Below are 26,617 nucleotides of genomic sequence, written 5' to 3'. Positions count from 1 at the left end.
CTCCCATTCATCTCATTTTAAATGACCAGACCACCTGAGATGAGCTGTGCTAACACATTCTCCTTTTAAAAATTAAAAATCATGGTACTATTCATGCCATCTATTCATTCCCTACTTTGTCCCAGAAATCGTATATGTGGCTTCTGGTATTTGATCAAGTGTTTAATTTTAAACCCAGCTCTCACATCCTTAAGTTAAAATTATTTTGAACACTTTTATATACAGCTGGTTTTTGAGTTTTTATTACTAATTTCTTTCTTATTCCATATAAATTTATTTAGTTGATTTCCTACCATACCAGCTTAATTTGCCATCTTCAGTAAAAATTGTGCCCAAGTAACTAAATGTTTTATTTCTTGTAAAATATTAAAAACAAAAACATTAAAAATCTGGAACACAGATATAGAAAATGCAATAAAATAAAAACAAATGGCAAATCACTCCTTGAAAAACATATAAAGGAAACTTAAGAAATATAGCTAAAACCATAGTACAAGAAAGCTGGTATTGTCAACTAAAAACAAAGGCCTGCTTTCAAGACAGAATAGCTTGAGAAATTCAAGCAGACATGCTATGAAGACAAAGTTGCATTCTGTAATGTATAAAAAATTGACTGGGATTGCTGATGGAAACTATAGATTACTACAACTTTTTTTTTTTTTTTTGAGGCCTTTAGTTCAATTTTCACATGAATGCTGTGACACAGATGTAGCTGGAAATTGTCCAAGAAACATATCTCTTGCTGCTCTCCAAACAAAGATGAATTCTAAAATATTTTAACACTTGAAGTGCCTTTTTAATATAGCATATTATAATCTAATTCACTACATCATTTATTGACTTCAGAAACTTCATTGGCCTAGCATTCTATTCTTGTTATTCATGTGACTGATCATCTTTGATCAACCAAGTCTCAGCCTGTAACCTTTGACCAAGTTGAGCTAACAATGTTAAAAACTAAATTAAATTAAGGGGATAAAAATCCCTTATTATTTTACAGCCAGTATGCAAAACTCTAAGATCAAAAACTACGATCTAAGCGTTTCATGCCGAAGAACTGACCTCTCCTCATAATGTAAAGCAGTATTACATCTCCTAGGAGCTGTTTGTTTTTACATTATGAGAAAATATCAAGGATAGTGAGGGAGCTTGCTCCACCTTTGCTTCGAGTTGCCTTGGTGTTGTACTATCAGGTGGTCACTTACGCTTGGATTTGCCGATAGTTCTTCGGCATGAAACTCTTAGATCGCCGTGTTTGGCTTTTCATCTTAGTTATAATGTTAAAAACTCCTCAGCCTTATTTTGAATACTTCTGGCATTAGGATATGTAAATTGCAATACCTGTTTCATCTCACAACTGCCTTTACACCTTATGTTTGCTTAGGCTGCTAAAGTTAAGACCCTGAGGAGCTACATTCAAAATAATGTGATCACTCTCCAACTTATTAATGTCTAAGTTGCCTGAATCTCTGCTTACTTGCTCCCCACCCCTTCCCTGACATTCTAGTTACCCTGACTCTGCACTTCTAAACGCTCACTGAACAACATTTTCTCAAGACTCCTGACCCAAAATCCATTCAAATGCAAGCCATCCACCTTTTATAAATCCTTTGTTCCATTAAACTCACTCTACACACATCCACAAGCTCCACCCCATTTCTCCTGCACAATCTATGTACTGACTCTTTCATAGTCATTGCGCTCTGTCTCAGTGATTTCTTGGTGTTAAGTTTAGTGATGCTATCATACTGTGGCAACAGAATCACAACTTTCTCACCTTTTTTGCATACACCATCTCTTTCATATCTTCTTATATACTGCACTTGTCATCTGCTAAATCATTTATAACAGCCAAAATAAACATTTTTTTCACCTTCACTCGCTGCCACCTTATAGCATCACTAAACTTAACACCAAGAAATGCTTGAAATCATGTTTTCTTGGCAAAAGAAAGCATGATTTCAAGCACTCCTCTTATCAATGAATCAACACACAAAACTTGATCCTTATTCTTACACTTTTGCTCATTCATACTCTGCTTTCTCTCCCCTTTCACCCCCCTTCTTCTGTGTCATTCCATCTGCCAGACATTTCTTCAACCACTCACTGACTCTCAAGTTTTGTTCTGTGGAGAACTTCATGTAAGTGTGCTGAGTTTTCCATTACCATCTCATCATTCTCTTCATTATCCACTGCTTCATTAGTACTCATACCTCTTATAACACCAACCTCGAGAATTGCATTATCACCTTTTCATCTTTCAACTCACCACTGTCATTCTACTTACTCTCTTCGCACTTCTAGCATTCATTCATGAAACCCCTATGGCAAACATGTTCTGCAGTTTCATTCTCCTTCCATTGATCTCTCGTTCTGTGGTCTGTATATATATATATATATTCACATATGCTGCAGTGAACAAAATCATGTTATGTTAAAATTGCCTGCAATTGTTTTTTTTTTCACATCAGGTTCATGACTCATAGTACAGCATACAATAATATCAAAATAAAACCCCTGAAAATTACAAAATTAGGCACACTACCCTTACAGTTAGTCAAATAAACATTTATGAATATAACAAAACAAAAAAGAATGAGTTAATTATCGCTAAATACTTTCAAAAAGAACTTATCTTTTGGCCAAATATCACCACATGTAGCACTTCTGCACACTGCTTATTAGTAATGTATTAGTAATGTTCCCACATTACTAATACTTGTAGGTTTACAGTCTTTTTTAGTTGAGTCACTTTATTTTACACACACACACACACACACACACACACACACACACACACACACACACACACACACACACTTATTCTTGAATTCATTCACACTGCTTGCACATGCATCACATCTAATGGCAATCCATTTCAATTATGCACACTGAGAGAAAAATTTAGATCTCACATTTTCTTAGCAACATTCATTCTCAGCTTCCAAGGATGCCCTCTTATCCTTTCCCCACCCTCCATAAAATAAAAAAATTTTATCAACTGAAATCCTGTATGACCCTTTCAGAAGTTTGTAAGCCTCAATCATATCACCTCACTTTCTCGTATTTCCTAGTGTCTGCAGTCTACAAATTCTCAATTTTATTTATTTATTTATTTTTTTTATTTTTTTAATGTTGAGCCATACACAAGAGATTGGTAGATCAACCTATAGTATATTAGTACCATGTATGGGTTGGGAAAAAAGGTTCTGCTTGTTCACATTGGATTTGAATGGCTGTATATTGTATTCCTTAGGGAACACATTAAGGGGAAGACTGTTCCATAGTATAGCAGTTGCAGGGATGAAGGAGGAGGAGAAGAAACTTGTTCCGTGGGTTTCAAGGTGCACTGTTGTAGGGATGTTGAGCAGCAGCTGCATGTGTTCCAACGAGCTTTGTAATAAATGGGGGGAATTATTGATTTCGGATGAACATTTTCCATGGAAGTATTTCTAGAAAACATAGTGCAGAGACCGATCGTCTGTGCAAAAGTGGGGGGAGTGAGTTGGTAAGAGATGGGCTATTAATAAGTCTGATTGCTCTCCTCTGTATTGCATCGAGCATTTTAAGGGAGCAGTATTTGATGGTTGGGCAGATTTGTGATTTCTATATGTGTATATATTTATACATATATATTTCTATATATGTATAAGGTTAACAGCTGTTCAGGGGTGAAGTAATGTCTTGAGTGAAAGAGAAATCGCTCAGGATGCAATGGTTATGTGTTTATGCTAGTCAAGGCTTGGTGTCAGGGTAATTCCAAGAAGAGAAATCTCAGGCTATCTGAAAATTTGGGTGTTGTCAAAAATAATACTGGGAAAAAATGGTTCTTTAGGAGAATGAGACAGTACTGGGTTTTATTTGGATTGAAATTAACTAGGTTATCTGAACTCCATCGGAGGATGGCTTGGAGGTCTGAATTGAGGGCAGTGGTGGTTGCTGTTCTGTAGATTGAGGGGAGTTGTGTGGAGTAAGGTTTATCAAAAGAAAGGGAGGAGTGCTGTTGTCTGCAAAACTGTGTACAGGTATCCCTTGCTTAATGTGGGATTTGATTAACACAGCAAAATTAATTGCGACAATCCCTTTTATATATGCGGCAAGAATTTTAATTAACGTGCCTTTAAATGTACCAAAATACCACCAAATACGACATTATTGCTACAACCCATGGACGTCATTGTAACTTTCAAACCTATTTTCTTAAAAAGACATTCTCAAAGGCAGTAGAAACAACGGGAGAAAATGCGATTAGGCTCCAAAAATTTTAGAAAAATTTTAACATTAAACATACAGTTGAAAACATTCATGACTTGTGGGAGCAAGTGTCTTCTAGCTGTATGAGAGCTGTTTGGAAAGCCTTTTGGAGAATGCGCTAATGACTTAAGTGGTTCACAAAATCCTGCGAACAACGTGGTTGAAGAAATTGTTGCATTTGGTGAAGACATTGGTTTTGATGGTATTGATTCAGAAGATGCTAAATAATTATTGGATTCAAATTCAAATTTAAAAGATTTCAGTTACAACGATCATCTTGAAATTGAACAACAACACGCATGTATAAAGACAACGAACAAATGGAATGTGAAGATGAAGTTCCAAAGAAGATAACAATTAAACAACTGGATGGAATATTTCGCAGTTTAGAATTGCTTAAGCAGCAAGTAATGGATACGATCCAGATATTAATTGAAGAATGCTTGTTTGCCGAGGTCTAGAGAGTCATTTTGCTTATTATCGTAGAACTTATGCTGATAGGAAAAAACTAAAACTGTTCAAACGACTCTTGATAATTCTTTTTGATAAAAAAATTGCAGTAACTAATGTAGGTGCAAACATTTATTAAGCATTTACTTTCCATATAAAAAGAATTATTAATATAGTTATTGATCATGGATGAATTGTAATTTTTACCATTGATTATTATGTTTGATTAACGCGATTTTGATATATGCGGTAACATTGAGGGGTTAATTAATCACGTTAATCAAGAGATACTTGTATTGGGTTGGAGGTAAGCTGAAGTAGGTCATTGATATATAGTAGGAAGAGGGTTGGTGATAGGACAGAACCTTGAGGAACCCTGGCATTAGTTTAATGGTGAGAGGATAAGGAGCCATCCACCACCACACAGTGTGCTTCCAGACAGAAAGCTGGCAATCCAACTACAGAGGTCTTGAGATAGACCAAACAATGGAAGCTTGCTGGTAAGCACTTGTGCCAGACCTGGTCAAACGCCTTGGAGATATCAAGTCCAACCTCTTGAGATTCGCCAAACTTCTCCATGGCATTTGTCTCAAGATGGGTGACATATGTGAGCAGATCTCCTGTTGATCGGCAGCGACAGAATCCATAGTGGCGGTAGTGTAGGAGATGGGAATTGATTTTTTTATTACTTTAGACAGGACTGAGGTGAGTGAGATGGGGCTGTAGTTGGACAGCAGTGACTTGTCACCCTTCTTGGGAATGGGTTGAATATAGGCCAATTTCCAGGCTGTGGGATAGATACCAGTGGAGTAAGACAGTATATATAAGCAACATAGGACAGGAGACATTCAGGTGCACAAACCTTCAGGACAATTGGAGGAATGCCATTAGCGCCGGGAGACTTTTTTTTGTGTCTAATTTGGACAGTATTTTGCTGATCTCTTTCTGGCAAAAGGATATAGTGGGCACCGTATGTTGGGCATCTGGCATGGTTGGGGGACATTTGCCATTGTCAATCATGCGTGCATTAGAAGCAAAGTGTGAAGCCAGGAGATTGGTCTTTTTTGGAGGTGATGATGATGCATTGGCACCATCTGGGTATGATAGAGGTGGGAATAGCGTTGGACAGAAGTTATGACCGATTGCTTTGGCGAGGGACCAAAAGGTTCAGCTGCCATTTGGACAGGCTGCTAATTTCCTGCTTTTTTGCTCTTTCAAACTCTGTTCTGGAAGCATTGATTTTTGCATTTATTTTGGGCTTGGATATAAGCTATGAAGGCAGATGAGTTTGTTGATTTGAGCCAGTAATGATGTCTTTGGTTTTTCATTTGTACAGCCTTTGTGTATCTTTTGGAAAACCAGGATTTAGTTAGGGAATGGCAGGTCAGAGTACTGTGGGGAATGTATGTTTCCATGCCAGTAAGATACAGGTTATAAGTCTGGTGCATGTATTTGGGTTGGAAGCAGTAGTCTAACCATGGGAATGAAGCATAGAAGTTGTGGAGGCTGTCCCACTTGACATTGTTATAATGCCAAACTACTCTTGTATGGGAGTGGCTGTGTAAACATTGTTGCATGGGGGAGGAGATGAGCACTAGATTGTGGTCAGAAGGTATTCTGGTTGGCATCTGAACTAGTTGTGTAAGCTCATTAGTGATGGCGAATGGTTCAGCATCTCTGCCTACAAAATCTGTACAGTTGGAGGAAGAAAGCCAGTTGGCGTTGTGGACATTTAAATCTCCTAGGAGAATGATTTCACTGTTGGGAAAGGGGACTAGAGAAAGTCAATTTTTAGTGAGAGGAAATTGAAGATCTCAGAGTGGTTGGTTGCATTAGGGGAGCAATAGACAGTATATGAATGTGACTGAGTTGGGTAGGTATATTCATCCAAAGAAGGTCAAAGTTGGGTGATTCTAGGTTGGTTGCTCTCTGGTAAGGTATGTTGGAGAGGATTTCATAATCAGTATTCCACAATCCTGATATCATTTTTCACACTCTTCTTTCCATTCTCTCTCTCTCTCTCTGTACTGCATCAGACTCACAGCAGAAACTAGACTTGACCTGTGCACATTAGTCCAAGTGAGGTCTTATCAAGGCTTTCTAAAGAGGCAAAATGACCTGCCAAAGTTAGTTTCAGCATTGCAATTATCTTTTGGGTTGTGTTTGCAATCTTTGCTAGATTGTCCCTGAACTTCAACTTCCTATCCACTAACACTCCAAGACTCCTAGCCTGATCAGTTTCTTCTAGCATAATCCCACCAATATAATATGACATTGGATATCTAATCATGCCAAAAGTGCATGACTTTACATGCCCACAATTCCAGCCAATTAAATCATTTTGCAAGTACTGCATATCAGGCTGCATTCCTGATTGCCTACCTCCCTTTGTATCCTCAGCAAATATCTGTATGCCACCTGCCAAATCCTTCCCAATGTCATTAATGTAGAGATTGAATAACAGTGGACTAAGGACTGATCCTTGTGGTATACCACTAGTTACCTTAAAGTTATGCAACAGTCTTCCATGCTGTAATCTGTCGAATGTCTTAGCAAAATCCAAATGTATCGTGGTGTATCCATTCCTCATGTCTGACTCAATGGTAACATTATTATAGAATGTGAGCAAGTTGCTCAAACATGATCTCTTAGTAAACCAAAGCATTTCACTGTAAAGTATTGATTCTCTGTCAACATATTTGTGAATATGAGGCTTAAACAACTTTTTCAAAATCTTCACCACCACCACCACTCCTGAGATATTGATTGGTCAATAATTGAATACATTGGTCATTACACCACTCTTGTGCAATGGGATTACAGTACATTCTTCCCATTCCTGCAGAATGTTATCTGTTCTGAGACTGAAATTATATATCTTGGTTAAAGGAATAGCCACTTCAGCTGAAACTCCCTCTTTTAGCACCATGCTGATATCCCATCGGTCCGTATAGCTGAATTCTTGCTCAGTTTGTGCAACAGTTCTGATACCTCCTCCTTTTACACCTGAGTTTCTTCATCCAATGAAGAGGTAGCAGCGAACTCAATATTGCATACACCAAGTTGATAGCTTTTAGAAAAATGGGCACTCATTAGTTGAACAACCTCTTCTGCCACCCCTCACACCACCTGTATTGATTAGTCATTCTTTCATATTTGTTCTTTCTTTTACTTGCAGCATATCAATAGAATTCTTTGGGGTTATCTTTAGCTTGCAGAGTCTGTTGCTTTCTGCAGGTCACACCAATGAAGAGGTAGCAGCGAACTCAATATTGCTTATACCAAGTTGATAGCTTTTAGCAAAATAGGTACTCATTAGTTGAACAATCTCTTCTGCCACCCCTCACACCACCTGTATCGATTAGTCATTCTTTCATATTTGTTCTTTCTTTTACTTGCAGTATATCAATAGAATTCTTTGGGGTTATCTTTAGCTTGCAGAGTCAGTTGCTTTCTGCAGCACTTGTGACTCTTCTGGCCTGCTGCTTTTAATTTTCATAGCAGACATCATCCTTATGCATACAGTATTCCTTCCACATTCACATAATAAATTTAGTTTAATCCTTTATCCAAGTGTGAGCAAACAAAGTTTGCGCCTGAAAGTATCTTCAGGACTGGGGTAAGGTGGTGCAACACCAGAGCGACTCCTTGCAAAGGTGGAGCAAGCTACTAACTCTCCTATCTCAGTATCTCCCACAATGCAGAACATATCTCCTTGCAGATATGTCTGATGTTATGCATTAAGGGAAGGGCCACTACCAGACTAGTTTCGACCTTTATTGAGATCTCTTCAGTGGGAGCCAGGCCAAGTGGAGATACCAGCCAGAAGCATTAGCAAGGTCATCTCTACCTATAGGAGTTGCCAAATGGTGTGCCACCTTTTTAATAAATTACTCTGGATTTAGAGAAAGATGTTGAAAGTTTATTTTTCACTTGGTTAGAATATAATAAATTTAGTTTAATCCTTTATCCAAGTGTGAGCAAACAAAGTTTGCGCCTGAAAGTATCTTCCGGACTCGGGTAAGGTGGTGCAACACCAGGGAGACTCCTTGCAAAGGTGGAGCAAGCTACTATCTCTCCTATCTCAGTATCTCCCACAATGCAGAACACATCTCCTTGCGGATATGTCTGATGTTATGCATTAAGGGAAGAGCTACTACCCAGACTAGTTTCGACCTTCATTGAGGTCTCTTCAATGAAGGTCTCCCACTGAAGAGACCTCAGTGAAGGTCGAAACTAGTCTGGGTAGTAGCTCTTCCCTTAATGCATAACATCAGACATATCCGCAAGGAGATGTGTTCTGCATTGTGGGAGATACTGAGATAGGAGAGATAGTAGCTTGCTCCACCTTTGCAAGGAGTCTCCCTGGTGTTGCACCACCTTACCCGAGTCCGGAAGATACTTTCAGGCGCAAACTTTGTTTGCTCACACTTGGATAAAGGATTAAATTAAATTTATTATATTCTAACCAAGTGAAAAATAAACTTTCAACTTCCACATTAATCTTTTTCTTACGAACATGTTGCTTGATAAGATTACACATCCATTTCATTCTTACCCAGTTTATTTTTTGAACTTTTGGAACACATTTTGATATTGCATCATTTAAGTATTTTTTAAATGCTTTCCATGCATTGTCGATATTCTTCCCATTCAGCAATGAATGGAAAGAATATAACCCATCATTTGGTTATAATTTCCTTCTTTGTAGTTCAGCATGTAATCTTTTCCGAATGGAACATCTCATCTTCTTTTTTATCCTCTTTTACCTTGAGTGTCGAGGGTTCATTAATCATCGGACCTCAAACCATTCACAGGATAAAGTGGTCAGCCCTATGCCCCGGTGTATCTTATGTCCTGTAGTGTTGAGTTCTCAAGGCCAGTTTGTCTGCTTTGCAGGATGAAAAACTCCAGGATAAACTTGGGAAAAAACCCTACTGTCCACGCCCAAGATTGGCTAACTTGGTTATGCCTTGAGGAAGATCCTTCAGCTCCTCACATCACCGACAGGAATCAAACTTAGGACACTCCTTCCCCAGGCATATAGTTGCGCACAGCCACTAGGCTAACCGCACAGACATGAAACAGAATTATACTGTAATATTTACTGAAATATAACAGAGTATCAACTGTGGATCAGTAATCATACTTCTTTATTGCATAAGGAAGTAGTGAAGTGAAATGAAAACATCCTGTTTATGATGATTTTTGTTATTTTTGCACTAAGTCTGCAGTAATTAAGCTTTATACATATTTGTTTAACTTTCTTTTCACAGTGAAATGAGAGGGGATGGAGCTCATCCCCCACATAAGATTGGGAGTAATTACAGCCAAAGTAGCCAATATATTCCATGTGTTAATTGTATTGCACCCAATTTTTCTATTTAACATGGATAAAAACTGAAGTTTCCAGCAGGAAAAATCTCTTCACTTTTAACTGAGGTGCTTGTAAAAAGATTCCTTTCATCCTAGATGGGATAAACAATTCCTTGAATCCTAAATTCATCACTTATTTCTCAAGTGAGTACCACATGGTCACTGTCACCAACAGGAGGCAGAATAATTAGGTCTTTAACTGATGTAATTATTCTGCTATCGAAACATCCTCTGACACTATAATCAAATGCAACACTCTTTGACCTTGAATTCCTTCTGTCACATGTTGCTTGCGGAAGTTGTTTTGCAACAGCTCAATAAATTTAGTTTCATTTTTTTTTCGTGAGATTTTGCTGCTATGCAATCAATGTTTGGATGATTGAAGTCCCCCATCATGATTACTCTTTTTGCATCCATTGTCTTTATTTGATGCATTTCTTCATCACCAGTTTTTCTATTTAACATGGATAAAAACTGAAGTTTCCAGCAGGAAAAATCTCTTCACCTTTAACTGAGATGCTTGTAAAAAGGTTCCTTTCATGTAACAACATCCCACTATGTATTTGATCTTGTTAGATTCCACCTCACCCCAGATTGCTTCAAATTCACTGCCACATGAAAAACTGTTTTACAATCATGTCTCAACATTAACTGGATTCAAGTCATCTGATATCATTAGCAGCACATCCCCCTTCTTCTTCTATCCAGTCTATCCTTCCTAAAAACACTGTACCCTTTACACTTGATGCCAGTTGGTATATCTGATTTTGATAGCCAGATCTCACTAATGCCTATAATCTGAGGTTCCAACATATTGATTGAGGCAACAAACTCTATCCCTTTGTTTCTGATACTCCTAGCATTCTTATATCCGGAAAAAGATATGCGATTCATTTTTGAGAGTAAATTGAATCCTGAGCCCTTCTTAAATCTTGAACTTTGCTCTAAAAAAAATTTCAGCATATCAGATTTACAAGGATGGTTTTGGATATATTTGGACAGAAGATTTTTGAAGTAACACTGTTGCCACTGTCTATAACTGCTGATGTCAACAGTACAATCGCCAGCCAAGATACAGGTGTATATAGGGGATTTACAATAGTAAGAGACACTACTCAGTGTTAAGATAAAAATGAATAATCCCATTGAAAAGGAAAATATATAACAAAGTTTAAAAAATCAAAATTGAACTACTCCAAGATGTGACCTGTAGACTTGAAGTATACAGATATTACTGGAAAAAGTGAAGGAATATGAAAACTAAGAACCAAACTTTAGACATTAACTGGAAAAATGTCATGAAAATTTTGATTCAGTCAGGAAATCATGGTGAAATTGATTTCAAAGGTGGAAAACTAAGAACTCCATAGATGGATGTAGGAAGTTGAAGAAGGCAGTCCATGAAACAAAGAAATCATGGAAATACTTTTTAGCTGGTAATTTATCATATGTTCTTATGAAATATAGGAGAGAAAAAAATCTAGGAAAACGAAGTTGGAAACAAAAATGTCATTAAGATGGTAAAATCTGGAATCTAAATCATAGTAAATTTAGGTGATGGACATACTGAAGATGCAGATATTCATGGATGTCTTGAGTAATTTGAAAAGTTATTAAATCTTCTTCCTAACATGGATTTCAGGTCAAGTGGCCTGTTCCAGTCTCATGCCATCTCTTTCTTGGTCTTCCAATTCTTCTTTTTCCACTTATTTTGTATCTGTATAATATTTTTGGTAGTCTGCTGTTGTCCATTCGATTTAAATGTTCTAGCCATTTTTGTTTATACTGTCTTATGTAGTAATTAATTGGTTTTATTTTCAGGAATTGTAAGATTTCTTCATTTGTTTTGTGTTCCCACGGTATATCCAGCTGTTTTTCTGAGGAACTTCATTTCTGCTGTTTGAATTCGTTTTTCATCTTTCCTTTTTATGGTCGATGTTTCGCTTCCGTATAGTAGATTTGGTTTTGACAAGACTTTATATAGTCTGATTCTAGTGTGTTTTTGTACTAGGAATGGCTTAAATATATTATTTATTATGCCATTTACTTTGACAAAGTTTGATATTTTAGTGTCTGTCTTTTTCTTCTTCGTATGATAGATCACGTCTCCCAAGTATCTGAAAGTGTTTTCTTGTTCTAGTATTTTATTATCTATCACTATTTTACTTCTTTTTGGGTTTTCTCCTTTGAATGTCATTATTTTTGTTTTTTCTTTAGATATTTTCATATTATATTGTTTTGAGATATCATTTAATGAACTTTGTAAATCATCTTCTGATGTAGCTAATACTATTTGATCATCTGCAAATAGTAGGGTATCTATCTTCATTTGCGGGATCATTTGTATACCAAGTGGGTTATACTGTTTAAAATTATATTCTGGTTATAATTTTATTTATATAAAATTATAACCAGATTGTTATAATTTTATTTATATATATATTGAAATGAAAAGCAGAGGTGAGAGGGTACATCCTTGTCGTACTCCTCTTGATATATCTTTCCATTCTGAGATGTGTTCTAATTTAACTGCTATTTTATTTCCTGTATATATTTCTTGAATGGATTGTAAAAGTTGGTTTGGTACGTTTAAATCGGTTTATATTTTAAACAATTTTTGTCTACTAATTTTGTCAAAAGGCTTTTTCATAATCAATAAAGGCCACGTGTGTTTCTTTTCGAAATTCTCTTCTCTTTTCTATTAATAATTTAAAGTAAAAATTGGATCTATGCAGGATCGGCCTTTTCGGAAACCATTTTGTTCTTCTAGTAATTTGTCCTCTACAATACTGCTTAGTTTCTCTTTTAATATTCCTGCTTTATTCTATATTCAGCAGACTATAATTCCCCTACAGTTATTGCAATCATCTTTATTTACTTTTTTATAGATTGGGATAATCAATGCTTTTTTTCCCAGAGTTAGGAGTTTTTCCGGACATCCAAACCATATTAAAAAATTTCAGGAGTCTTTCATTAAATTTTTCACCTGTATTTTTGTATAATTCTATATTTATATGGTCTTCTGGTGTTTTCCTATTTTTCAGTTCTAACATTGTGATATTTTCTGTTAGGTCATTCTTTGTCTTATAAAATTTTATTTTATTGTTCTCATCTCTCCAGAGATTTTGGAAATAGGTCACTCATTTTTCTAAATCTATTGTTTGTATTTTTATCTTTTCTTTTATTTCTTTATTCATGTATTTTATTACTTTATAGGTTTTGGGTTGTGGCTTAAATAAATCCTTTTCTAGTTCTGTTACGAAATTGTTCCATCTTTCTCTATGTTTTTTCCTTACTTCTCGTTTTGCAATTGCACTGTTTCTTTTATACTCTATTTCTGCTTCTGTTGTTTTGGAATTTAGCTATTTCTGGTAACTGCCCTTTTTTGTTTTTATTTCTTTGTTCCAGTCTCGTAGTCCTATTTTTCTAATCCATTTGCGCTTTATTCCTAAGATTTCTATTGCTGCTTTTGTGAGAATTTGTTTCAAATTTTCCCATTCATCTTCTATGTCACTTGATTCATGTGCAGTTTCTGTTTTTAAGTTATGCATTTTTGATATTGTTGTCTATCTTGAGGATCCTGTAATGAAATTTTGTAACTTGGCTGGTAAGAATTTTCAATTTTTTGTTTTTTTAGCCACTTTGTTTTAAATTGAATTTTTGCTGATACCATATAATGATCAGAGTTTAATTCAAAGCCTCGATATGCTCTTACATCTAAAATTAACTCCGCTAATTTAAAATTTGTGATAACATAGTCAATTACTGATTTGTATCCTCTGGCTGACCAAGTACATTTATGTATTTCCTTGTGTTTAAACATTGAATTCATATTCTCATATTATTATAAATGACAAAATCACGCAATCTGCGACCATTTTGATTACATGTATCTTCGCCAAATTTACGTATGTTTGTTTTGTATTTTTTGTTTCCTATTCTGGCATTTAAATCTCCTGCTAGTAGTAAATAGTCAGTTTTGTTTGTTTTATATATGGCATTCTGTAATTCTTTATAAAATATATTACTGTCTTCTTCTTTTCCTTCTTCTGGTGGCCACATACCAATTATTGTTATGTGGCCTCTTAATGTCTTGAATCTTAATTTTTATTAGTCTTTCATTCAAATAGTTGTAATATACAGTATTGTTCTTTAGGGATTTATGTACCATAATCATTATACTTGCTTTTACCCTTTCTTCTTTTTTAACCCCACTGTAGATTTGTATATAGTTATTTCTTTTGTTCCTTTTTGTTTTTTCTTTGTTTCTATTACTACATATCTTTTTGTATTATTAAATGAATAAAAAAAAATTGATCAGAGTTTTTTAAGTTACAAATGATAGATTTTTTTTACCAGTGGTAAAAAAAAATAGCTACAAGAAAAATGCAATCATGAGCACATACGGATATGAGAGATAGAAAACCTGATATCAGAGTTAAACCTTGTCAAATCCTTGACAACTTCTAGATAACTGAAGTAGGACTCTTAGTAACAATTTTTTTAAAATTGAAATAATGTGAGAATAACAGGAATTTTCCTACTAAATGTCTCAGTAAACATCTGTGCATGCAAAAAAAGCTAATGAAAACTGGTGATGAATAATTTGTATTTAGACCAAATAGCAGTTGCCAAGATTTTGATTTCTGACTTATAATAAATTACTGAGAAATCATGGAATATTGTTAAGAATTTCTATATAAGCTTCACTAATATGAAAAAGCATGTAAGGGACGAAGTGAAAAACTGTTCGGATAAATAACTGCTGTGACAAATTGTTATGAAAATTAGACCAAAAGACAAACTGTGTGGAAAACATCAACTGCATTCTTGGTGGATATCCTTTAGAACAAGTAAAACACTTCAGCTATTTACACACAGTTTTTAGGGAAACTGGAAAATCGAATATGGAAATACAATAAATATCGAAATAGATAATAGAATAGTAGTAACTGTAGTATTCATAACTAAATATGTGGATAATCTTCTTGAATGGCAGGTAGTATCAAGTAGAATGATATGGGTAAATATCAGAATGGGAAACAGGACAGCGACTTATTTATGCCTTTGGGAGTTTTTCAAGGCATTAGATTAGACAGCTGACACTGAAAAAGGAAAAGTTGGTCCTTATTGGAGATCTAAACAGCGCAGTAGGAAATGATTAGGAGATGTAGAAATGTTTTGGGAAAATTTGGAGAAAAAAAAACAAGGCTAATTCTAATGGTAAGTACCTGCTAGATTGTTGTTTAGGACATGTATTAGTTATTTCTAACATCATGTTCAATATAAAAATGTGCACAAATTCAACATGGAAAGAAGATGCAAGAAATAAGAAAGGTCTCATTGACTATGTTATTGTTGATATCAATGTTTTCCCACTGGTTTCAGGGTACAAGGTTATACAGAGGATTTGAAATTGGAAGTGATAATCATTTAGTCTTGAGAGGATAAAATTGATTTCTTTTTGAAAAGAAGTGTATTTAAGGCAGTTTTAACACAATCAAAGTTCAGCAACTTTCAGAGTTGAACTGTAGACTAAAATACACAAACAGTATTCAAGAAAAAATGGAAGTTTGAAAACAAGAATCAAACCTAGGAAATCAAGTGACAAACTCAGAAGATAGACCTCAGTTCAAGTCTATCTTCTGCTCCCTGTCTATATGTTTAAGCATGTGATTCAGACAGAGAAGCATAGAGAAATCAGAACTCTGTGGTGGGCTCAGGAAGTTAAAGAGGCAACCAGTGAAAAGAAAAAAGCATATTGAAAGTTCCTGCCGAGTAAGATTGTACTCTTAGAGAATACAGAGAAAAATGTAAGAAAGCAAAGCACTGTGTAAAACTAGTAAACAAAAGTCATGGGAAGACTTTGGTAAGGACATAGAAATAAATATCAGGAAGATAGTAAAATATTCTGGAAGTTATTGACATAGAAATGGAGGAAAGTGTACTGTAAAAGGAATCAGTGATGATAAAGGTACCATGTGAACTGAAGATTAAGATATTCTGAACATCTGGAGTAATTACTTTAAAAGTTGCTAAATGATACAGTCAGTATCAGCAAAATATAAAACTTGCAACAGGAATGTAGTCAGGAATACATATCAGAACTTCAATTGGAAAAGCCATCAAAAACTTGAAATGTGAAAAGGCAGCTGGAGTAGATGATATTCACCAGAAATGCTTAAAATATGAGGTATGAAAGTTTTACAGTGGTTCAATGCAAAATTCAGAAGGCCAACTTCCAGATGATTGGAGAAAAGCTTTCATGGTATCCATTTATAAAAAGGGAAATCAAAATAAATGTGACAGTTACAGAGGAATTTCTCTGCTGAGTGTTCTCGATAATATTTATACAAGTATACTTGAGAAAAAGTTAAAAAAAATTGTGGAAGGGAAGCTTAGTGATGAACAAGCTGGGTTCAACCAAATAGAAGTTGTCAGGATCAGATCTTCACTTTAAGACAAATAGTTGAGAAATCATTGGAATGTAACAAAGATCTGTATTTATAATTTGTCTATCTGTAAAAGGCATATGACAAGGTGCAAAGAGAAAAGCTGTTCAGAATACTACAGTATATCGTGTAAATGAGAGATTATATCAAGCAATAATTAGTCTGTATTTGAGTTGTAAGTCAGCAATATAGAAGGAGATACAGGAAGAGGGTTTGATGTTAAATCAATTGTGAGACAAGGATGCACATTGTCTCCATTGTATTCATCATCTATATGGATCATATTATCATCATCCAGGCCTCCAAGGAGTCAAAAGACTCATCGTGAGAGGTCGTTTTTAGGAAACACAAAGTTTATCATACCATTCCTTGAACCCATTGACTGTTCCTGCTCTAACCACTCTCTCAGACAATGCATTCCACGGTTCAACCACCCTCCATGCAAAGAAACCACTCCTCATCCTCTTGCTCACAGCCTCCTTTCGTAACTTCCAGGGATGGCCACTTGTCATCACTCCTTCCCACTGTTCGACCATGCTACCCTGTGTCTCCTTCCCAATGTCTAACCTGTAACTGCCTCTCAACAGTTTAAAAGTCTCAATCATATCACCTCTCCTTCTATCAACCAAACTCTGCAGCCCACATTCCCTCAGTCGATCCTCATAACTGACATTGTACAGTCCTGAAACCATCTTTGTTATCTGCCTCTGTACCCTTTCCACAGTTAATTTATCCCCTTCAAATCCTGGGGACGAAACCTGAGAACAGTAGTCTACGTGTGGTCTGATTAGGATCTTATACAACAGAATGATAACTCTTTTATCTCTGCAGGTCAGTGTCCATTTCAGTATTGCAGCAATCCTCTGGGTTACCTTCACCACCTTTGCAATATGCTCCCTGAATTTCAGTTTTCTATCAATCATCACCCCCAGATCTCTTGTCTCCCCTACTTCCTCTAGTATAGCTCCTCCAATCGAGTATGCATCCTCACATCAAATGGTTCCCAAACTTTTACATTTTGTTGCATTAAACCGATACCTCCATTCATTTGCCCATTTGTCTAGTTTATTCAAATTCTCTTGCAGGGCTGCCACATCTGCACTATTACTGATAATCCTTCCCAGCTTCACATCATCTGCAAACAACTGAATATTCCCTTGCAATCCATTGACAATGTCATTGATATAAAGGTTGAACAATACAGGTCCCAGTACTGAGCCCTGTGGAACATCACTTGGAACCTTCTGCCTCCTTGATATTGCCCCACCATACACAACTCTCTCTGATACCTATCAGACAGCAAAGAATCCAGTTGACTAACCCAACATCTAAACCCATATGCTGCAACTTAAATATCAACTTATCATGTGGTACCCTGTCAAATTCCTTTGCAAAATCTAAAAAAATGGCAGTATATGCCTTTCCCTCATCAACTGCTCTTGTCACTTTATTATAAAAGGCAATCATATTACTAAAGCAAGAGCGCCCCTTAACAAATCCATATTGATTCTCACAAATAACATTACCCTCATCTGCCCAATGCTGTATATAGTCTCTCACTAATTTCTCCAAGACCTTAACAACTACTGATGACACACAAACTGACCTATAATTAGACACTTCCAGTCTGCTACCACCTTTGTGCAGCGGCACCATCTTACCTTCCTTCCATTTCTTGGATATCTTTCCCACAGCCAGACTTTTATCGAAGGGCTAGGTCAACGGAGCTGTCAGTTCTTTAGCACATTCTCTCAAAACCTGTGGCGAAGTACCATCCAGTCCCACAGCTTTACTGGTATCCAGAGTACTCAGTATTTGGAACACACTCTCCTCTTGCACCTCTAAACCCTGAACCTGCCCTATCCCTCTAGTATTAAAACCTCCAGGTTGAAATACTCCAATAAAGTGCTCATTGAACAACTACACTATGTCCTCTGCGTCAGTCACTCTATTCCCGTTTTATCCTGTAATGTCATTCTTCCACAATCATTTCTCCTTCTACTGGCCACATAGCTAAAAAAATCCCCTAGGATTTTCTTTGGATCTTAGTGCCAATCTCTTCTCATATTCCAGTTTTGCCTTCCTCACCGTACTGGTCACTCTCTCCTGGCTTGCGTCTTATATTCTTCGTGTATCTGCCCTCCACCTCTTTCCTTGTATCTCTTCCATAAATCTCTTTTTCAACTGCAGTTCCTGTTTGATATTGTTTGTCAACCATTTTACACCAAATTGTGTCCGCTTCTTCACTCGTGGAATACAGCTTACTATTGCTGCTGACAAATATCCTTTCACTATTTCCCAAGCACTAATGATATCCTGGCCTTCCATGGAACTGCCCCTAGTTGATACCTAAGACTATTATAATCACCTGCCTTATAATTCCACATATGTTCTCTTTTCTTTGATACACCTGCATGTCTATTCATCTTCCAAGTCAAAACCACATGGTCACTCTCTCCAACTGGTGGGAGAGATGTCATCTCACTTATTATCAGCTCTTCTTACACTATGACCAAATCCCACACTCTTGAATCTCTTGTTCCCTCTATTACATGTTGCCTAAGACATTTGTCCCTCAAGAATTCTAGAAATTCCATCCCCTTATTACTACATGCATTTTCCTCTTCCCAGCTGTAGTTAAAATCTCCCATAACAATCATTCTTCTTGCAATTGCCAAGCATAGCAACACCCCACCAAATATCCTGTCTTGGCCACTTCTACCTCACACCTCATGCTTTCAAAACCATTAGTGTCACTGCCTTCCAAAGCCTCTACTCTTAGAGGACATAAGTCATCACTTATCATAAGCAGTACTCCACCACCACGTTTTCCTTTCCTATCCTGCTATTATGAAGGAAAGTGTTATTTAACCTGAAATTAAACTTGGAGATATTAATATCAGCTTTTTACTATGCAGATGATGTTATATTCCTAAATAAACCTGGTACAAGTGTTCGTGATTCAATGACTAAATCGAAAAAGACGCAATGAAAATAGGCAGAAACATTAAAAACATCATTTGCATCCTGAATAAAGAACTTTAAAAAAAAGTGAAACATTTTAGCTATTTATACACAATTTTTAGTGAAGATGGAAAATTAAATATGGAAATAGACAACAGTCAGCTAAATAAATAAATTTTTATGGAATAAGAGAAAACATTAAAATTAGTGAAAACACTAAAAGACTATACAAAGTAATGCTCAAATCAATTTTAATCCTGGTTAGGTTTATGCATTGATTCTCCAACATCATATATTGTTTAAGGAAATTAACAACATAGACTTGATCATAACTAAAAAAATTAAATTATTACTTCCTATATTTTGCCGGAGTTAAATCAGAATCTTCAGCTGTTAATCAGTGGTTAATCTGTCCACCTAACATCTAATGTGGTTAATCTGTCTCCGCTATCCTTGAAGCAGATGCCATCAATGCACTCACATGTCTAGCTGTGGCCAACATGCCTAGACACTTATCAACCAAAGGTTTCATGCTCTCCAGATCAAGCGTGAAATTTGCAACCTTCCCTCCAGTGAGGCCAACAATATTAGGCTTAACGTAGCTAATGCTATCCCAGGCAAAACCTTCTGCAACAAGCAACCTGCCCAATAGAGAATATAAAGCCCTTCTACATCTAAGAAATAACAAGAAAATAATATAAAGCCCTTCTACATCTTAGATATAACAAGAAAATAATAATCCTGAAAGCTGACAAGGGCAGTGCTACTGTCACTTTAAACTGTATAGATTATATTAAAAAAAAATGACCACCCTTCTTAAAGACCAATCCACCTACTGCCTACTAAGTTATGACCCTACATACACACAGATTACAACCATCCATAGACTGCTAAAATGTTACTTCCTGTCCAGCAGATGTGACCAACAAACTAAAACCCTACAATTCCAGACCAATTTATGGACTTCTGTATGGATTTTTTGAAGTACTTCTCTTTGTACCTCTATGCCCAATTATAGATGGTATAGACTCGCTCGCCGACAAATTAGCTTTACAATTATCCAGAGTGCTTTCCTGTACTACTGGCAATACCTTTTCACATATCAAAAAAGGCCATTTTAAGTCCAGATTACACTCTGCCACATTGACTTAATGGTTGGTTTTTATTTCTCCTCCTCATTTGCAAATGCCTCACTAAAGGACACTTGGCACTTATCCCAGCAGAATTTCCCCTCCAATATCTCAGCCCTGTTTCAGTTCACTATGAACGTAGGCTATTTTGCTTGGCAAGGAAAATTCCACAAACAAATCTAAGCTACAACCATGAGCTCCCCTCTTTTCCCCCCTTTGGCTAACTTTTTTATGGAGACATTTGAAAAGAATGCCCTAATCCCCCCCCCCCCTTAAACCCATTATTTGACCATGCTATGTGGACGATGTGTTTGCAATTTGGCCACATGGCCGGAACACCTTACACACTTACCTATTCCATTTGAAAAGCCAACATCCAAGGATCCAATACTCAACAGAAATCGAAAGTAACAACAGTCTGTCCTTTCTTGACACCCTAGTTACAAGACAACTAAATGGATCTTTGACCTTCACAGTCTACAGACCCTTAGACCATTACTTCCTCCAGTATATCTCCTTCAATAGAGTATGCAGCGTCCCATCGATGTGTCCCAAACCTCAAGACCTTACATTTTGCTGCACTACACTGACATCATTTGCCCATCTGTATAGCTTATTCAAATCCTCTTGCAATGAAATGTGTTTTCGTAGTTCTCATGCTAGAACTGTGGAAGTAAAATTTCACAGTTCTTGGAATTAACAAGTCATCATTTCATATTGAACTGTAGTTTGGCTGAACTGTCAGTCAAATTTATTACTTTAATGAAAATAAGCTATTCCATTACTTAGATTCTGTTTGATAGTATTTTGTAGATGCAGTAGGTTTGCAAATGTTGTTTGCAAACAAATAGCATCCTTTGGTCAGTAATGTTCCAGAATGATGAACGAGTAATTTTTTTTGAATAAATAAGCAATTCTTAATAATATATTCGTATAATATAATTCTTTATATGTAATAACTTCGTATAATTCATAACTTTTCATATTTTCAGCATATTTATGGATAACTATAATAAACTTAAATTATTCTCAGTGCAAGGGTCAGGATATACTCTTTTGGCTTTCTGAAAAGTATCTTTTCTGTTTTTAATTCTGATTTTAATGGATTTGTGCTTTCCTTAATTTTTTAACTTCTGTTTGTTAAATAGGATGCTGCTTGATAGGAGTTATATTAAGTAGTTATATAATTTGCTGCATGATTGAACTGCAATCTTGGATTCATGTAACTATCTGCAAATTGCTGGATCCAGTGGATTTATATTCTTCTTCTTCTTCTTCTGTAATGAGATATAATGATCACCTAAAATTGAAAATACAATCTCATGATTAACTGGCAGAACAAAGAAAGATTATTGTCTTTCAAAGTTGAGTAAAAATGTGGTTACCAGGGATGTAGTTTATTTTTACCCCCCCCTCCCCTCTATAGAGTGGTAAATTAGTGGAATGAATTGTTAGAGGTGGGTGTGAGTGTATAGTCAGTGAATGAGTTTAAGAAGAGTTATGTGAGACGTGTGATAATAATTAGGGTTGTTTTTTGTGATGAGTCATGGGACTCTTTGGAAAGATGCTCAGTTAGTAATAAATTATTATTATTATTATGTGACACTTCCAGGGAGTCCAAAGGCTCGTTGAGGGAGAGTGTGCCAACAGCATTGAACAATTGATACCCTTCCAACTACTAACTGTGCTCCAACTTTCTTAACTTTTTGATTGAGCCATTAGTAGCAGAGGCTCTACCAATCGACCAACCTTTGTGTTATGAAATTGATTATTTTGACCACGTTGTGAAGTGTGCTCAAGATTCTAGAAGTAAGTCAATATGCTGAACTATTGAGAGTAGTAAACAGTTTCCATTTATTTGCATGTTGGATAAATGAGAGATTGATGCAGTGACTTGCAAAGAAAAATGACTGTATATATTGTTCATGAGTTTTAATGATATTTTTATCATTATAATGATAAAAATTGAGGGTTTGTTAGCAAAGTATAGAAATTCATGAAGATCATTTATTGAGTGCTACAATATGTTTTGCTTTTAGCAGTCCCTAGGTTAAGAGGTCATAAAGTAACAAAAGTCTCTTCCTGAGGTATGGCTAGCTAGAAGTTCTTAATATAACTTTGATAGGTTCAGTATTCAAATAAGTATTCGTGAATTAAAACAAACTTATGGAATTTATGAATTTTTATGACTAAAATAACTGTGAATAATAAGGACTTCTTATTAGTTGGCCATTCTCAATATATGAAACTTATACAAATGAGTTTTGCTCACATACTACTGGTATATGTGAACAAAATTTTTCAGGGTCAATAAAAGCATATAAAAATAGATGACTACAGAGTTGTCATCTATTTTTAGACATACACACCATTACAGTGGAAATGAATAAATTCATCTTAACAAGAATGTAAAGTCATGTGTTATCTGTTACCAGAAGATAATGGCTAAAAAAATAAAGAAAAATTGAAATCTGACATGCTAAAAGCTCTGATGAGAGTTTCCTTAGTTTCTGTTAAGAGACTTGTGTGAATGGATAACTGTCACAGGTTCTTGAACAAGTTAGAATAAACGTTCTCTTTGAAGTAGGGCATGATGGAACATCCATTTATGACCCACATACTTAAACATCTAGCCATACAATTGACTGGGATGTTCTATCATGCCCCTACTTGAAAGAGAATGTTTATTAATTATATAATTTGGTTTTATCCTTTATCCAAGTGTAAGCAAACAAAGTTTGTGCCTGAAGTACTTTCAGGACTGGGGCAACTGGTGGTAAAGGTGGTATATGTTGTCATCACTTGCCTTAGTATCCCATAATGCAAAGCACATCTCCTTGCGGACATGTATAATGCTATGCATTAAGGGAAGGGTCACTACCCAGATCACTTTCGAACCTTTATTGAGGTCTCATCAGTGGGAGCTGGACCCAGTGGTTGTGATACTAAGGTGGAAGTAATGGAGAAGTCATATTTACCTATATGAGTTGCCAAAGGGTGTCACACCCTATTATTAAAATTTCTCTGGATTAGAAATAAGTTTATGGAAGTTTTTTCACTTGGCTATGCTAATAATTATATAATTTGGTTTTATCCTTTATCCAAGTGTAAGCAAACAAAGTTTGCGCCTGAAATACTTTCAGGACTGGGGCAACTCATGGATAAAAGGGTCCATGAGTTGCCAAGGGTTGCCACCACTGAGTCCGGCTCCCACTGATGAGACCTCAATAAACGTCGAAACTGATCTGGGTAGTGACCCTTCCCTCGATGCATAGCATTATACATGTCTGCAAGGAGATGTGCTTTGTATTATGGGATACTAAGGCAAGTGATGTGAAGTCATACCACCTTTACCACGAGTTGCCCCAGTCCTGAAAATACTTCAGGCACAAACTTTGTTTGCTTACACTTGGATAAAGGATAAAACCAAATTATATAATTAGTAGCATAGCCAAGTGAAAAAACTTCTTCCATAGAGAATGTTTATTCTAGACTTCTCCAAGAGCCTATGGCAGTTATCCATTCATAAGGGGTCTCTTAACAGAAACCATGGACTTATTAAATATCATATGGAAATCTCTCATTAGAGCTTTTAGCATGTCAGATTTCAATCTTAATCAGCTGACAGGTAATGCATGCCATACAACTTCACATTCTTGTTAAGATGAATTTATTCATTTTTCTTGTAATGATAACGATTTTTTTCAGCATTGAACAACTCCATTGTTATATATATTTTTATGTGCTTTTTATGACTGTGAAGAAGCTGGTGTCAATGAAACTAGTTGGTATAAGCTTCATATATTTAGAATGACTAATGAAAAGTCCTTAATATTCTCAGATTTATTGATTGCTTTCTTAATAGAAATGAAAACATTGTAAAGCAGGTTGTGACATCCACAGAGGAATGACTAGCCAATATCCTGAAAGGTGTATTGAGAAGGGTGGCAAAACCACTACTCACCAGAGACTCCCCCTTTTTTTTTTTCTTTTTGAATGATACGTCCTCTGATTAAGTCAAGTAGGAGTTACATGAAATATTTATTAGTGCTGCACCATGGTTGGAGAAATTATTTTTTTTATGAAATATAAAGTATATCCTTTTGTTCAGTCAGCAGCTGCTCACCAGCTAGCAAAATCCATTTGCCATGGGTAAGTGGGTGAGTGTGTTTGTCGAGCCCTGCTAATGATGATTACATCATCAACTCTGGGTAAGTTCATTTTTTTCTTAGATTCTTACTCTTAGACTTTAATCCCTATTAACTTATGAAAAGAATTTTTTAAAATTTTTTATTTAAGTATTAAGCTCTTTCTGATGATCTGTTTAATCACATTATTTTAGGACCAGAATTTTACTCTTGGATCAGAAAATGAAGCACGATTAGAGGGAGAGATTTCAGTTCCACCATCATTAGACTCCTCCAGTAAAGAATTTTGTACATTGAATGAACCAGTAAAGGATACAATTGTAAGAGAAGTTTGGTATTGAATTTTTCTCCCAGATATTTTTCTTGTAAATTCTTTTTTCTTTTAAATTAGAAAATCTTTGTTGCATCTGTGAGCATGGGAGTTACATCATCAGACCTCAATGGAGTCAATAATCATTGTGGAAGGTCCCACTGTCACGCAGCTCATTATACCTGCTTTAAACAGATCCACTATCTCTGCACCCACAACGTGCCCAGGCAATGTATTCCAATCGCTCACTATTCTCCATGCAAAAAAAACTTACTCCTTCCATTCCCCCCCCCCCCCCCCATTTGCTCACACCCTCCTTATACACCTTCCAGAGATGGCTTCTTATTCTTCTCCTGTCTACTATCCCTCCTTTATTCTCTGAAACACATCATCCACATTAATCTGATAATAACTCCTTACCAACTTTTATGCCTAAATCATATATCTTCTCTTCCTCCTATCCACTCGATTCTACACAGTGCATTTCCTTAATCTTTCTTCATACTCAGCATTTCAGATAGACGGAAAGGGTCCAGAGTAGGACCATGATCTCTTTGCTTTTACATACCAGTGTTATCTGCACCATTGCCATAATTTGTTGTGCTGCCCCAATTTTAGCAAAGTGTCTTATAATTTTAGGTCCTAATCCGCCATCATTATTTACCTGCCCGTTTACTTTGTCTGCTCATGTCCTCTTGCAAAGCCATAACATCTGCTCTACTGGATTCTGCAAACAAATGCATATCACTTGTCAAACCTTTTCCAATATCATTAAGATACAAGTTTAATAGCAACAACCCCAAAACAGACCCTTGAGGCACACCACCAGTGACCTTCCTCTTTTGATCCCCCCCCCATACATAAGGTATTAAGCTCACTGATATCTATCAGATAGCCAGTCTCCAATCTAGCACATTAATCTACTATCCAACTCCTATCCATTATTTAATTATAATTTTTGTCATGTGACAGTCTGTCAAAGGCCTTTGAAAAATCTGAATATACCACTGTCTGCATTTCCCTTGTCCAGTGTATTTGTTACTGTGTTGTAATAAGTAAGTAGATGGCTAAAACTAGAACTATCCCTTCCAAAGAGAATACTGCTGTTATCAATCCCAGTTCTGAATCTTACTAAACTTCAATACTTTTAATCACAACACATACAGATTGTCCTACAGTTTAAAGCCTTAATCTAATCACCTCTTATCAGAGGAGAACAGTTTTTGTCCTATTTCTCATTCCTTTGGAACTTGGCCTGGTGTGACTCATGTTAAACAATTATGTCAAAGAAAATTTTCTAGAACATTCCCTAGAACATTTTCTCAAAACATATAGTGATATATCACCTACAGCCCTATCAATGTCATTTATTGAATTCCCCCTTGCTCACTTACCTTCAGTCCCTCTTCCATCCTCAGTCCATCTTCCACTACACTCACAAAACTCAAGCTCCATGGATGAAATACCTTTATGAATTGTTCATTTAATAGCTCAACAATATATTCTGCAGTGGTTATCATTCTATCATTTTCA

The 26,617-nt window shown here is 36.1% G+C and overlaps 1 protein-coding gene and 1 non-coding gene across 4 annotated transcripts in view; both read left to right on the top strand.

Annotated features, from left to right (window-relative positions):
* LOC150107344 (protein YIPF6) overlaps window positions 1-26,617 on the top strand; it is a 159,884-nt gene that overhangs the window by 776 nt on the left and 132,491 nt on the right. For all 3 annotated transcript variants that reach the window (XM_090391211.1, XM_090391209.1, XM_090391208.1), the window contains exon 2: window positions 24,969-25,094. In XM_090391211.1, coding sequence (XP_090247337.1) covers window positions 24,969-25,094 — 126 coding nt within the window. The remainder of the gene's footprint in view (window positions 1-24,968; window positions 25,095-26,617) is intronic.
* LOC150107345 (small nucleolar RNA SNORD36) lies at window positions 19,375-19,451 on the top strand. Its single transcript, XR_016548266.1, has one exon. It is a non-coding gene; the product is annotated as a small nucleolar RNA SNORD36 (small nucleolar RNA).

The sequence above is a fragment of the Typopeltis vanoorti genome, chromosome 4 (assembly GCF_054136105.1).
Source record: "Typopeltis vanoorti isolate ZY-2024b chromosome 4, IOZ_Tvanoo_1.0, whole genome shotgun sequence".
Taxonomy (NCBI): Eukaryota; Metazoa; Arthropoda; class Arachnida; order Uropygi; family Thelyphonidae; genus Typopeltis; species Typopeltis vanoorti.
The sequence above is the reverse complement of the archived record's forward strand: the minus strand, read 5'-3'. Positions and strand labels throughout refer to the sequence as shown.